Raw genomic sequence first — 14,277 nt, 5'->3', positions numbered from 1 at the left:
TGGAGATGAATGTTGGCTAGCTCGTAGGCAACATGAATGTAAAATGGGAGTAGTAGCAAAAATGAGGATGTTAAGGTGGACATGTGATTATACAAGGATGAATAATATAAGAAAATGAAGATATTCAAAAAAGGTTGGAGTAGTACTGGTGGTTGAAAATGAGAGAGCATAAATTGAGATGGTTTAGGCACATAATGCGAAGACCCCAAGATGCTATCGTAAGAACGAAAATGTGTTACCAAGAACTCGATACAAAGAAGGAAGAGGACGACCGAAACTTGGGGAAATGTAGTAAAACAAGACTTAATAAAGTGAGATATAAATTGACAGACGATGTGTCTTAGGATGGATTGGAGGAAAGATATTATTAGCATTATGGAGGGTTAGACTCGTTTTGACTTCCTATATTCCAAATGATCCATTTTTAGTCATTTTTTCCAATTTCTCCTTTTATTTCTTCCTTTACCACTCCTTTCTTTCAATTTCACTTTTTCCCCTCTCTTTCTTTTCTTATTAATTAATTTATTTTTTTCTTTTTCTTTATTTTTGTCCCTCTATTTCTTTAAAAAAAAAATTTTGTATGTATCTTTACTTTTACTGCCCTATTTTTTTCCTTTTTATCTTATATATCTTTATTTTTACTTTATTTTATCTTATTCTTCTTCGGAATTGTTTATTGTTATATATTAATTTCTAATGTTATTTCTCAAATTTTTTCATAAATATTAATTTCTAATGTTATTTCTCAATTTTTTCATAAATTCATTTAGGTTCATCTGTCACCGACCCCCACTAGTTTCAGATAAAGATGATGTTGATGTTGAACTTTTATATGGTGTGATAAATATTTTTTAAGCACTAAGCTCGTATTCCTGCCTCACCAAAGTATATTACAAAAAAGGGTTTAATATTTCGCAGTTACTGCAGAAAAGGTTGCCTCCCACTCTCACAAAATAAAAAATGGGTCCCACAAATATAGAATTTATTTCAAAAGTTACATTACGTATTTTCGGAGTACATCGTGTGTGGCAAATAAACATTTCTGTAGCAAGTGCAAAAATGTTTTTACGTTTCAAAAATTACTAAAGCCTTTACCAAAGCTTGTAAAATTACTATATAATTCCAGAAAGGCTTATTTTTTGTAACGATATTTACCAAAGCCTTTGAAATATTCATGTCCCGTAGTAATAATCTCAGATTTTTGGGTTCATTGTGTTTATGATTTGTGGGTTACAGCTCCTCTCATGTAACTCTCATTCAATGAAATGTCCTTCAGTCAGGTCGAAAAATATAAACAAGAAATTGTGCTACAGTTTCATTCTGCTCTGAGAGTCAAAGATGCTTTTGATCATTTCATTTGTGTGTAAAAAATATTCTTACTGTACCAAAAGCTTGTGTGGAAAAGTTCTGAAAGTCCCAACTTGGGTATCTCCTCCAATTTGGAAAATGGAACCAAATAAAAGAGGGTCCTTACCTATCAAATAACGCGGTATACAATCGTGGATAGGACCAATCTCGGTCCAAACACTATCTATACTCCAATCAATAACACAAGCATATTCTCTTTTACACAGCCGCCTGGTCTCTTGTGAAGAATAAAAAGACAACAATATACAGCAGATTCTGTGTTGTTACACTTGACAGAAAGAAATCAAATATTCTCAAACAACAAAATCTATTCAAGAAAGCAATTTTACAGCTTGACAAACCCTTCTTTTCTTCGGTAAATTTACCTATTCAGAAGAATTCAGTCAGATTAACCCAAACAAGTATGTATTATATGTTGTATGTTTCAATCCATAAGTTGGCATGCTCTATAGAGATATACCCTTATTGTTGCTATAAACTGCACCCATCAAGACACATGATTTAAAAGATATCATCACCTGAATTGAACCACAATGCAAGATATATCATCTTTACTGTCTCTTTTTAATGCTTCAGCCGTTAGTTGCTTAGCTGCTTTCTGTGGATCTCTCATTCTTGTAGCAACATCCACTGCCTCTTGATTAGCCATTACCTGGTTTACCACATGCAAAGGGAATTTTTCTTTTCTTTTTAAATTAGCCAAAAAGCAAGATCCATGAAAACAACAATACACTTTATTTCACCTTCCAAAGTCCATCACTTGCAAGGATAAGAATATCAGTATCAACATCTATATCAGTATTCTGTACATCAGGGTCTGACCGCAAATGTGACTTGAGGCTCTTGTCTCCAAATGCACGAGAAACAGCAAGTTGCCCATTTACTCTAGGCACATCACCTTGCAGCATCATCATTAATGTTACTGTAAGTATCTATACAATACCAATTTTATCCTGTCGTAAAAATGATCTCACTAATACCACGAGCATGCAATAATCGTTATATTACTATACAAACGAGATGTGTCAGTTGTTTCATCACTAGTTAAACAAATGTGATTTCACACTCTGTAAAAACAACCCAAGTTCATCATTATTGTTGCAACTCTTTGATATTAGCATATGAATAAAGTTAAGCTCCATTAATAAAAATAACATGATTTTTTTTTAAACATAGGGTTTCAGTAAAATAAAGAAAAGGAAATTTTCTACTGGACCTTAATTTTATGGATTGTTGAAAAAATTATAATCAACTACTTTTCGTTTGGATACTTCAGGAATTACTCCCATACCCCTCTCCCTGCCCCCTAAAAAGAAAAGTAGATCACAAACATGGTACACACTTTAAGTTAAAAACAAAACCAAAATCAAAACTTTTCAAAGAAAACACAATCGCAAAGAAGTATGCAATGTATTAAATAATAAAGGGCAAACCCTAGTTCATTGGGTGAGCCTTCCCCTTATATTTTTGCAAATAAATCATTTCCTAGACTCGAATCCATGACTTTTCAGTTATTAAAGAGTAACTTTACCATTGCTGCAAAGTTTGCCATCCAATGTATTAAACAATATTAGATGAAATTTCCACATGTGAATTTAGTTATGATTTATAAAACAAGGCACATGAATTCATTTACTTTCAAATTCATTCAATGGCAGATTAAATGACTAAACTTTGGAAGAGCATCACAACTAACAAAAGAATATTCCTTGTGCAAGAAACAGATGCATCATTAATATGATTTGTCTTATTTGACCTCGAAACAGAATAGATTCCAGATGCTTCAATATAGAATTATAGCATTGAAATTTACGTAAGCAATTTGAACATATTCTCTTTCCACCAAATGGTAGCTACAGATTAAACAAAATGAGGAGATCCATAAAAGAAATTAGAACCTGAAGGCACACAAACTCCATAAATTGGAATCGTGGAAGCTTTAAAGTACCTGGTAAGTTGGAGACAAAACCACCTTTAGTCTCAATGCTGCCTCGTTCTGTGTTGGGCTCATGATCTGTAGTCATTTGAACTGCTTGGCCTTTTCTTGAAAGAACAGCTCGTGAGTCTCCAACATTAGCTACCCATAACCTTCGGCCATTGATCAATATTGCAGTTACAGCCGTTGATCCACCACGCCCCAAATCAGAACTATTAGATAGAATTGCCTGATCTGTGCTCTCATATGCTTTTGAGATAGAAAGAGTGGGGTCATCCCAAAATTCCTCCTGAATTATTAAATGAAGAAGTACAAGAATGTAACATTTCCAATCTGAATTTTGATCAAACTAGCATAGAACATGTATAATTATTTTTTACAACTCTTAAGAGTAACAACCCACCTCCCTTAAAATGTTGGTAAACAAATGTTTCTGTAAGTAGGCAGGTACACGGTCTCCCAGGTGACCATCATAAATAGCAAATAAACCCAATTCTTTATCCTGTATCTGCACAAACTTGGCAACATGATAATCCTCCATTGGATGATTAGCTCTCCCTTTCACTAGGCTGAAACCATACTTTATTGAGCCTTCATGACATTTCCCCTTACCAGTGCTGGATGAAGAACGTGATCCTACAAGCTGTAAAATCAACCAAAATAGAGAAATAGAATAGTCCTTCCAGTTAAAGGGACATATAGAAGCCAGCAAAAGCATTTGATTGCTCAACAAAGCCACATTTATTTCCTTAACAATGCCCTATCAAACAAACAACCTTGCAGAGTTCTAGGAGCCATCTACTAAATGGTCATGGATGCCTAAAAGCTAAACGTTTTATTTGATTAATGTAAACCTAAAGTTACAGGCTTGCAAAATACAAACTTCGTGGCTTAGGTTGATTGTCTTCTAGTAATTATTAAAACAGTTTATTTCCCGGTCCCCCTTGAGACAGATTTCTAAATCCCAGTAAACATGAGGATTCAGACAAAACAAGCATTCTATAACAAATTAAAATATTAACCAAGCAAGTGTAATGCATTAAAATTCTAGATTTAGACAGGATACAGTCACAGGAAGAGAGAACCATGCCCCCTTCCAAAGATAACAATAATGGAGTCCAAGATAAATTATAAGGTGTATTATTGATGATTCCATACCACTCAAACTTGGTAATTTATCGAGATATGAATCCCAGAAACAGAGTTCGAGTTTTCCCCCAAAGCCAGTGATCAATAACAAATGAGAATATAGACACATAAATTCAAGTCAATCATGCAAAGAGTCGCCACAGAAAATTGAAATATCTATCAAACTTAATAGACAGTAGATAATATTTCGTGTAAAATCATCAGATAAAAGAGACATCTAGGGGATATGTTTCAATCTTACCTGAGAGTAGGAAGACTTAAAACAGCATAGCTTATCCATGAAGATAGAAAAGCACCTTGTTCAATGTTTTCAAATAATTCTCAGCATAGACCACTTGGCTGGCACCTTGAATTCAAATTTGGAAAGAAACCCACTTCCGGAAATCACAGGCTTTGTCTGTGTGATCGAAAACTGAAAGCCAATTGTCAAAAACAGGATTTTCAAAAACAACCCCAAAACCCCAGAAAGAACTTATAAGCCAGAATGACACAAGAAAAAGCCTAAAGCGAGGTGTGAAATGAATCTCAGCTCACCGGTCCAATCAAAATTCAGAAGGGGTTCAACTTGGACAGTTCATGCTCTTTCCCTTCCTCTTTTATGCTTCCCAATTCGCGGAAGCTATATTACATAAGCAAATGATGATAAAGGACCAAAGAAAAACGATAGAGCGATAACATTTTGTAAAAAAAGAAAAAACAACAAAAGTGATAATTACAAAGATTGTGTGAGACAGAAAGGAATCGTAGGATGCTTATGTTTCTCTGTTATGATATTATTATGTAACCGTTTCGGGAACCTTAAGCTTCACAAAGACAGAAAAAAAAAAAATTTATTTCTGCCATATGAAGGAAAAAGAGTGCCCACAAAGCATATCAACGACTTCTTTCCTGTTGACTTTCTAGTTTTCTACTGTTTCTCTGGCTCTTTTAAATTTTTTATTATTATTTTTTTAGATTTTAACTTTTCCTTTTTTTATTTATATTTTTCTTGACTTTTTTTTATCTTTTCCAACTTTTTTAATCTTTTATTTTTAAAGAGAACAATCAATGTATATTTATTTTTAAAAAATTAAAAATTCATTATAAATCTATATTAATAAAAATATCTTTGAAGTATTATTTGTTTTACATATTTATAATTTTTTTTTAATTTTAAACGCACAAGTTCTAATAATAAAAATATTTGAATAAATTTTGGTGAAACAATTTTGTATAGAGTTGATCTTTGATTAATAAAATTCCTTTCTCATCCCCTTTACTTCGCCACACCTAAGGTTCCTTGTGTGTTTTTCCAGTACCCACCTCTATGGTTGGTTTCCCTTAAACAAAAAATATATTTAAATAATATTATAATTTTATTTAATTGATGTATATTTTACTAATCACATAGTTTATTTTATTTTATTTATGTTAATAATATTAATATAAAATGCACTAAATTTTTTATAGTTATTATATAAGAAAATATGGTAAATAGAGATTTTGATTAACATGTGATGAAATTAATACTATCAAAATGTAATTAAAATTGAGTTAAAAATTATTTTGTAAAATAATAAAAAATGAATAATTTTTGCATTCTAAAATATTTTAATTAACATGTAGATAAAAATAAATGACCTTTTGTTTTCTCGGACACAACGCTAAGATTGAGATATCATTTCACTCTAATGATAGCTGGCAACCCATTTCGTCTCTGTTTGTGAAATTAAACAAAGATGAGACCTCAAAGGGTCAATCGGCTTTAGCAACTTGTGGCAATCTTCTGTGTGACCCAAAGGGTGCTTGGCTAAAGGGGTTTGTTTTAAGATTAGGCCATTTCTCTGCTTTACAGGCGGAATTGAAAGGGTTGGAAGGAGACGGAATGGAGAAATATTTTAGTTTATTGTATTGTTTTTTAAGGGAGGCAATGAAGTTTATGAGTCTCACTCACCTGATGACTCGAATATGAGCATTTTTGGGTCACCAATTGAATATTTGGTTTATGCATATTCTCAGATAAAAGTAACTAGTGTGCAAATTGGTTAGCAAATTATTTGTTGATGTATTTGGAGTTACCTGATAAGAGTCACTTTTCTGATTCTCCCCTAGAGATCTGATGTCATGTACAGATTGATTGGAGGGAATAAATAATCTTTGGTATTACTGCTGTACCAAAGATTCAGGACATTTCATCAATGAAAATATTACATGTTAGCTAAAATTCTATTTTTTCTGTCAGATTTTTTCTCTCTCCTCTAATATGTAATGGTCTCGTTGATGATATGCACTGAATCTAGGTACAGCAGTAGTACCAAAAATTTATTCGATTGGAGGGGTGTGGTGTTCGCTACCCCAGATCCGCTAAGAGCTTTATTTTTCTACTCATTTTTGTTTTTTTTTTTTTTTGGTTTAGGTGTTGGAATACTCATTTTTGTTTTTCTATTTTCCTGTTTTTTATTTCATAAAAATGCCATTCTTATTTAAATTATGTATATTAAATTAAAAAGTGCATCTAAATATTATTGTAAATAAAAAAGTATAACTATTAAATTTAAATATAAATATTTTTATTATAAGTGTGTTTAACACTTTTATCCAAACAGTTTTTTTAAAAATATTTTAACTATAATATTTTCTCAAGGCAGAATAAATTAATTGAAACATGGACTAAATATTTATCTGTTAAACAAAAAATAAATAATAATAGATATTTGATTTAATACATATTTGGTTGGGATTATTTTTGGGAAAGTAATTTTTTTTCTTAAGTTCTATCAGGTAATTACCAAAAAGAGAAATATTTTTTCAAAATAAACCAATCAAAACACGTATGTAAACACATTGCACTGTAGGATTACTAGTTATAAAATGGGTTTCTATTTTCTCATATATGTCACCTGAGATAATATCTCTTATGCTATAGACACAACAAGTGGTAGGTCTCACCACTTGTTAAAAAAATAAAAAATAAAAGAAGATAGCACGAATTTCGATACCTCACAACATGAGAAAACAATCTCCAACAACATGAGAAAATGATTTCCCTTATAAAACATCATTCTTATCAAATGATAGTAGCTCAGTTGACTCATGAGAGTTGAGCAGGTAGAGATATCTCTGTACTATCATTTTTGGGAGGTGTTTAAAACCTTAATCTTAGATCCACTTTACACAGTATTGTCTCTTATGCAGTGGCTGACTAAGAAAAAAAATTTATGTGTGCATATTTAGTTCGAATATTTAGTGGAGGGGATTGGGGGGCAGCGCCCCTGAAAAAAATATAAACAAAAAGAGATTTATATCCCTCATGTTACATGAATCAAATTTTTTTTGTCATGTTAAGAAAAAGATAAGACCAATTCATTAAATAATGTGTCATCTCATTTTTTTTAATATTATATAACTTGTCTTTTTTATTTTAACATTATAAAAAGTTTCTTTAATATAATATGAGAGATATAATCCTTAAACAAAAAAACACTTCGACTTAACATAAAAAAATAGTAATCAACTTAATGATATAAAACCACTAAAACATAAACAGTAAATAAAAGATGTGTTTCTTTCTTAATACATGTGCTTGTATTCCTGATAATGCAGGCATTAAATTATTTTATGAGTGACATTCCTAATTAATTAAAAAATATATCTTTTTTTTACTAAAAAAATATCTTTTTTTTTACTAAAAAAATATATGACTAAATTTATATATGCACTTGTACACATTAGCACCTAAATAGGTCTCTCGTAGAGGATACGTGGTTTATCAAAAAAAAAAAATATATATCTTCTTCGTTTACTTCTTTAGGTACGTGTCACTAGAATCCAAACTAATTTTTAACAGAATTGTAGAGTGGTTGCTGGTAATTTCTGATTATAATATCTAGGACTCTTATTTTATAAAGGCAAAAATACATTATAACGCAATACAACGCAATTTCACGTTACTATAAGTGATTTGCGAACTGAGTTCCTCATTTGGGAGTTGTTGCGAGTGTTTGGCATATTTAGTGCCTTAATTGCAATGAAGTTTGTAGTACCAGGCCATTGACCTTCTATTAGTTCACAAATCATAATCAGTATTAATGGAAGTTTAATTGAAAATGACCCAATTTTCCTAATCCTTCATCAAGTGTTTGAAAGTTTTCGCTGATTGCAGCCATCAAACTATAGGATCATTGACCAACGAATTGAATTGGTCCAAAATTTGACCATCTGATTATTATAACTTTCCACTCAATATACACAACGTAGTAAGTAGGGTGCATCCATGATAAATTATACCAGTCAAGATTTAAATGATTTTTTTTATTTTAAATATTAAATATATCATTATCATACTTTTTTTGGTGGGTAATCGTGATCGTACATTTATTAAAGTTGAACATAGTATTATTGTATTTCATACATTGCAATTATGGTTGAGTTAATGGTAAATTCTTTAACAAAAATAGAAAATAATTTTGTACTATATATATATGATCGCTAAATTCTCGAACCCCCGTCTTAAATTATTTAATATACTGTATATCCATCTAAGTTTATATAAAAAAAAATTCTTTTTCATTATTGTAAATTTAGTGAAGCTTTTTTTTTTTAATTTATTTTCAGTTTCTTACTTTAAAAATAAAAATAATGTTTTAAACTATCAACCTATAGAATACAAACTTAATTATTATTGGAGAGACGTCTATATATATAGACGAACAAATATAAACTAAGTAACTAACAAATTAAAAGATAGAAACAGAAATTGTTTATATAATTCAAATATTATCTTATCTTTATCTTTATCTTTAATTCTCATCCCTAATATTCTTTCTCAAGTTGGAGCATGGAGGTTACGAATGCTCAACTTGTAAGCTAGAAAGACTAAAAAAAAAAAATCGTACTCAATAATATTTTACTAAATAATGCTTACAAAACATTGCTAAAAAGACAGCTCAAGAATACCTCAGACATTGAAGAGATAAACATTGTTGGAAAATTACCTTAGTAAAATGGTTGGAACGACTATCAGCTTGAAAAACTAGTTGACATATTACTGGACCAAATAAGAAGACTTTGCTAGAATAACATCAACAAAAATGTCCTTTGCTGGAACAACCATCCACAATAATGTCATGAGTAGCTGATATAGGAAACAACTAAAACTTCTACTCTAAATTCGTCAAGAACGACACTTGGAAACTTATAAAGTAGGCAACAACATGAAAAAATCTTACATACATCCGATGTATGGTACATCTGTCCAAGAAAAGAAAATTTTTGGGGACTTACATCGGAATAAAAATAAAGAAAAGGAGTAGAATGGAAAGAATTTTTCCAAAATTGGAAAAAATGAGTACCCAATAGCATACTACGGTTGTACTGAAGTTTTTCTCCAACAACAGGGACAAATGGGCTATACTGAAAGAGGGAAAATTAAAGGAGTTGCTAGAAAACAATTGGGATGTCAGGAATTGGAAAATGATGGCATAGAGCTCCCAACTTTAGGGAACTCCGTAACAGAAAAATATCAGAAATGTCACGGAAAATGATATCACTCTAATATCATATTGGAAATTCTATGAAATCAAAATTGTTTTCATTATTAAAGATGCGTCAATATATAGACAAACAAATATAACTATGTAACTAACAAATAAAAAAATATAAACATAAGTTTGTTAGAGAATAATATAAATTATTAAAAAGACCATCATTCCTTAAGGTTTTGAGTTGTAGTGGTTCTTTACATGCTATCAGAGCTCAATCCTTACCGCCCCCACTTTCTAGTAGAATTAAAATAAAACACAAGGTAAATCAAAAAAAAAAATTGGGTCTGGGTAATATCCACACTTCAAGCCCAAAGGGCTCTTGTGTGAGGAGGTATGTTAGAAAATAATATAAATCATTAAAAAGGCTCTCACCTAACACCTTAAGGGCCTGTGTGGTGTGATGTATAAGGCTTGATAGTATAAGCTTATATTATACGTTATGACATTTTCAGTTGTTTGGTGTGACCATCGTATAGTATAAGCTTATACAGCAGGATCTCCTTATACATCAAAATGATGTATAACTTAATCAAGCCTAGAAGTGATGGATTAAGCATGATAAGGGGTTGATGTATTAATGTTGCTTACGAGTACAATTTCCAAGAACAATATATCATTTCAATATTTATATATTAAAATAATTTTTTTTAATATATTAATTTTTAAAATATTGGAGGATATTATTTTATACAATACCGTATTTAACGCCGGATAGTATTAAAATTTAATCAGGTCTTATATTATCAGGTCTTATACTATCATGCCTTATACTATACTATGCACCAAGCATGACCTAAGATTTTGGATTGTAGTAGTTGTTTACATAATTCAAATACTATCTTATCCTTATCCCTAATCTTTATCCCTAATAATTACTAACCCAATTAATGTTTTGATCTTTAGAATAATATGAGCTAACAAAAATAATAACAATAATTAAAGGATTTTATATTTCTTTTACATAAAACTTATGCTATATATATTAGAAAATATAACCAAAGTTAGGCAAATTTAGGAAAATATAAGACTCCTGAATGTCTCTACACCAAGTTATTTGTCTAGCAAATAAGCTAACAACATAATTTGTTTTCAACATTGACAAGTTGCTAATTCAGTGTCATAAGCTTGCTCCATTAACCATTGGCTTTCGATAAATTAATTCACCTCTTTCAGTTAGTGCTGAAGTTTGCAACCCCAAGCATCTTCCTGTGTATTTTCCCTACCCTTTTCAAATCGGCTGGTTGTGAAGCACCTGATATGGTATGCAGTTTAAAAAAAAACTTTCCTTTCTGTTTTCAACTTGAGTTAATTCAGAAACAGCATAAATTCAACCACCGCCTTAATAGGACAGTGGCTCTATATCTAACGTGGAATCCAATGCTTTTTCTAGGAAAGAAAGAAAAAATAAATAAATAGGAAATAATTCCTCCTAGGATTCTTTTAAGAAACAAAGTACACGGCAAACCCCGAAATACGCCGATTGGCCTATTGATTCATGAATAAAGATAGGCTTTATGCCTGATTTCTAGGTTCCCTATCCTATGATTCTCATTCTCTTGTACTAAAATATTTTTACTACTCTCGTTTTATTGAGAATTGGGTGCATTATTTATTAAATGGATTTTATTAATCTCCTTTTACATAAGATAGGTATCTTATGTTGTAGAGAGAAACTAGGTGGGTCTCACCATCACAAGAAAAAAAAGTAAGGTGCGGAAATCGAAGTAAGAGAAAATGAGATAAGCTAGCTCATGTAAAATGAGACTAATATTTCCCTTATTAAATATGATAAAATAACAATATTTTTATATTTTTGGTTATTTTCATTCATATATATATATATATATATATATATATATATATGCGGGAGGATATTCTTACTACTAAAATTTTCTACTACTAACTTACTACCTATTTAATCACCATTAAATCAAAGAGAGAGAATGCTAAAAAGTTTTTGAAAAAAGAGAAAATGTTGATCCAACAGTGATTAGATAGGTAGTGAGTTGGTAGTAGAAAATTTTGGTAGTAAAAATATCACTCTTCTATATATATATATAAGAAAAGTGTGTATCATTTTAAAGGATGTAAAGTTGTGTCATTTTATGAAAGAGAAAGATAGATAAAGGAGGAAAGAGAATGGACAAAAAAATATAAAGGTGTTGGTCTCACCTCTTTGTGAGGGTGAAATGACATAAGTTATGTCATTTAAAAGGACAAACACTTTTCTCCATATATATATATATATATATATATATATATATATATATATATATATATATATATATATATATATGAGGTAAGATCCTTTGATACCAGCGTCAAATTTGAAATTTGACACCTAATCTGAGAGCCGTTAGATCTGTTGAGATATATAGTCCCATATTGGTTATATGTGCAACTAATGTGGAGTTTATAAGGTCTTGGGCACTCCCACCCTTTGAGCTAGCTTTTGGAGTGGTGTATCCCAAGGTTTTTTACATGGTATCAGAGTCTCGCCGCCCCCCACTTTCTCTTGTGGCGTTTCTTAGCACAGGTAGACTGGGCCTGTTGCATTGTCAACTCTTCAAGCCCAATGGGCTCTCGTGTGAGGGGGCGTGTTGAGATATATAGTCCCACATTGGTTGTATGTGCAACTAATGTGGAGTTTATAAGGTCTTGGGCACTCCCACCTCTTTGAGCTAGCTTTTGGGGTGGTGACCTCAAGGTTCTTTACATGGTATCAGAGCCTCGTTGCCCCCCACTTTCTCTTGTGGAGTTTCTTAGCACAGGAAGGTTGGGCCTGTTGCATTGTCCACTCTTCAAGCCTAATGGGCTCTCGTGTGAGGGGGCGTGTTGAGATATATAGTCCCACATTGGTTGTATGTGCAACTAATGTGGAGTTTATAAGGTCTTAGGCACTCCCACCCTTTGAGCTAGCTTTTGGGGTGGTGTATCCCAAGGTTCTTTACAAGATCAAAAAAGATCAATTGTGTCACATGCTTACAAATCAGAGTCGTTGATTTTTTTTATCTAACTGCTCTCAGATGAGGTGTCAAACTTCAAATTTGACACTAGTGTCAAAAGATACTATATATATATAACAAAAAAATATGTATTCCTGCTCTGAACCGAAAATAAGCTTTGTACCGTTAGGATTTGTAAGCCCACTATGTTCCCTTTGGGGATGGAGTCACTATTTGGATGATACCCTTAGCACAGGTAGAGACCAAGCTAATAGGCACTGTTCCAAGTATGAAACAAACAATCAACAATGGAGTTAGGTGTGTGTATGTGTGACTCAATGTAAATGGACAGAATAACGATACATAAGATAAGATCTTGGTGTGCCCAGGGGGCTATTTATAGGGGAAGGTGATGTGCATCTTGTGTGGGTTGGTGAGGAGGGGGTCAACTCTCCTTGGGATCTGCTAAGGGTGGCAGTGCTGGGCATGGCAGACTCTGTTGTGATAGCAGCGCTACACCCCCTACGCCTGGCGGTGTCAGCGTGGGACAAATGGCAGTTTTCCTTTTGGCATATAGGGCGGTCACCTTTTGGGGTTGGGGTCCCAAAACGGAACATTTTGGTGTTTCCCCTAGGAAGAGTCGTCGCGTTGGGAGTTGAGGGGTCTTGACAGCTAGGGGTGTTCGCGGTCTGGATTGGATCGGTTTTGGAAGCAAAAATCATCCGATCCAATCTCTTCGGTTTGATCATGTCACCATCCATTCGGTTTGATTGTTTTTCAAATCTGATCTGATCCAATCCAATTTTTTTCGGTTTGGATTGGATCAGTTTTCGATTTTTTGAAAATCTTAAAATTTGTTTTATGGTTATTGTGCAAATAACATTTTTTGTATAATAGGCTTTGTAAAAAAAAAATTAAACAGAAAAGTAAATGATTATATAGTTTTTTTTTTTGGCAATGAGATATGAAGCTTTACACAAATAAATTTTTGTTGATGAGATGTGACTAGGTTTTTTTTTTTTGGTTTAGTTGATGGGTTAATAGGTCTTGGGTTTAAAAAAATTTGGGCTATGATGGGAGGAAAGACCAGAGTAGGTAGAGGGGAATTAATATATTGGATCGGTTTGGATTGGATCGATTTTCATCAACCCATCCGAAAACCGATCCAATCCAATTAAAATTTGCGATTTTTATTCGGTTCTCGATTTTTCAGTTTTCGGTTTATTCGATTATCGATTTTTCAGTTCGATTACCGCGGTTTGAATCGGTTTGGATCGGTTGATGAACATCCCTATTGACAGCTGGTAAGGCTGACGTGGATAGGGGGTTGAGGTTGGACTTGGACCTTTGAGCCGCT

General features: G+C 32.2%; 1 protein-coding gene across 5 annotated transcripts; it reads right to left on the bottom strand.

Annotated features, from left to right (window-relative positions):
- Positions 1–1,480: 1,480 nt before the first annotated feature.
- On the bottom strand, positions 1,481–13,552 carry LOC133291628 (probable protein phosphatase 2C 10). 5 transcript variants are annotated; one of them, XM_061489914.1, is made up of 7 exons: positions 4,988–5,255; positions 4,695–4,865; positions 3,708–3,947; positions 3,317–3,593; positions 2,112–2,266; positions 1,887–2,020; positions 1,481–1,733 (listed from the first exon to the last, which is right to left on the bottom strand). In XM_061489914.1, the coding sequence occupies exons 2-7, from the start codon at positions 4,731–4,733 to the stop codon at positions 1,730–1,732; spliced, it is 849 nt and encodes a 282-aa protein (XP_061345898.1). In that variant the 5' UTR covers positions 4,734–4,865; positions 4,988–5,255; the 3' UTR covers positions 1,481–1,729. The 5 variants fall into 5 exon arrangements, with proteins under 5 accessions (XP_061345898.1, XP_061345901.1, XP_061345900.1 ...); XM_061489917.1 differs by having other exon boundaries at positions 1,482–1,733; positions 3,708–3,940; XM_061489916.1 differs by lacking the exon at positions 1,481–1,733 and having other exon boundaries at positions 1,742–2,020; positions 3,317–3,590.
- Positions 13,553–14,277: the final 725 nt, after the last annotated feature.

Source organism: Gastrolobium bilobum, unplaced genomic scaffold (assembly GCF_033153095.1).
Source record: "Gastrolobium bilobum isolate Gb01-03AN ecotype WA unplaced genomic scaffold, APGP_CSIRO_Gbil_v1 utg1076, whole genome shotgun sequence".
Lineage (NCBI taxonomy): Eukaryota > Viridiplantae > Streptophyta > Magnoliopsida > Fabales > Fabaceae > Gastrolobium > Gastrolobium bilobum.
Note: the sequence above shows the minus strand (reverse complement) of the source record. Positions and strands in the feature narration are given on the sequence as shown.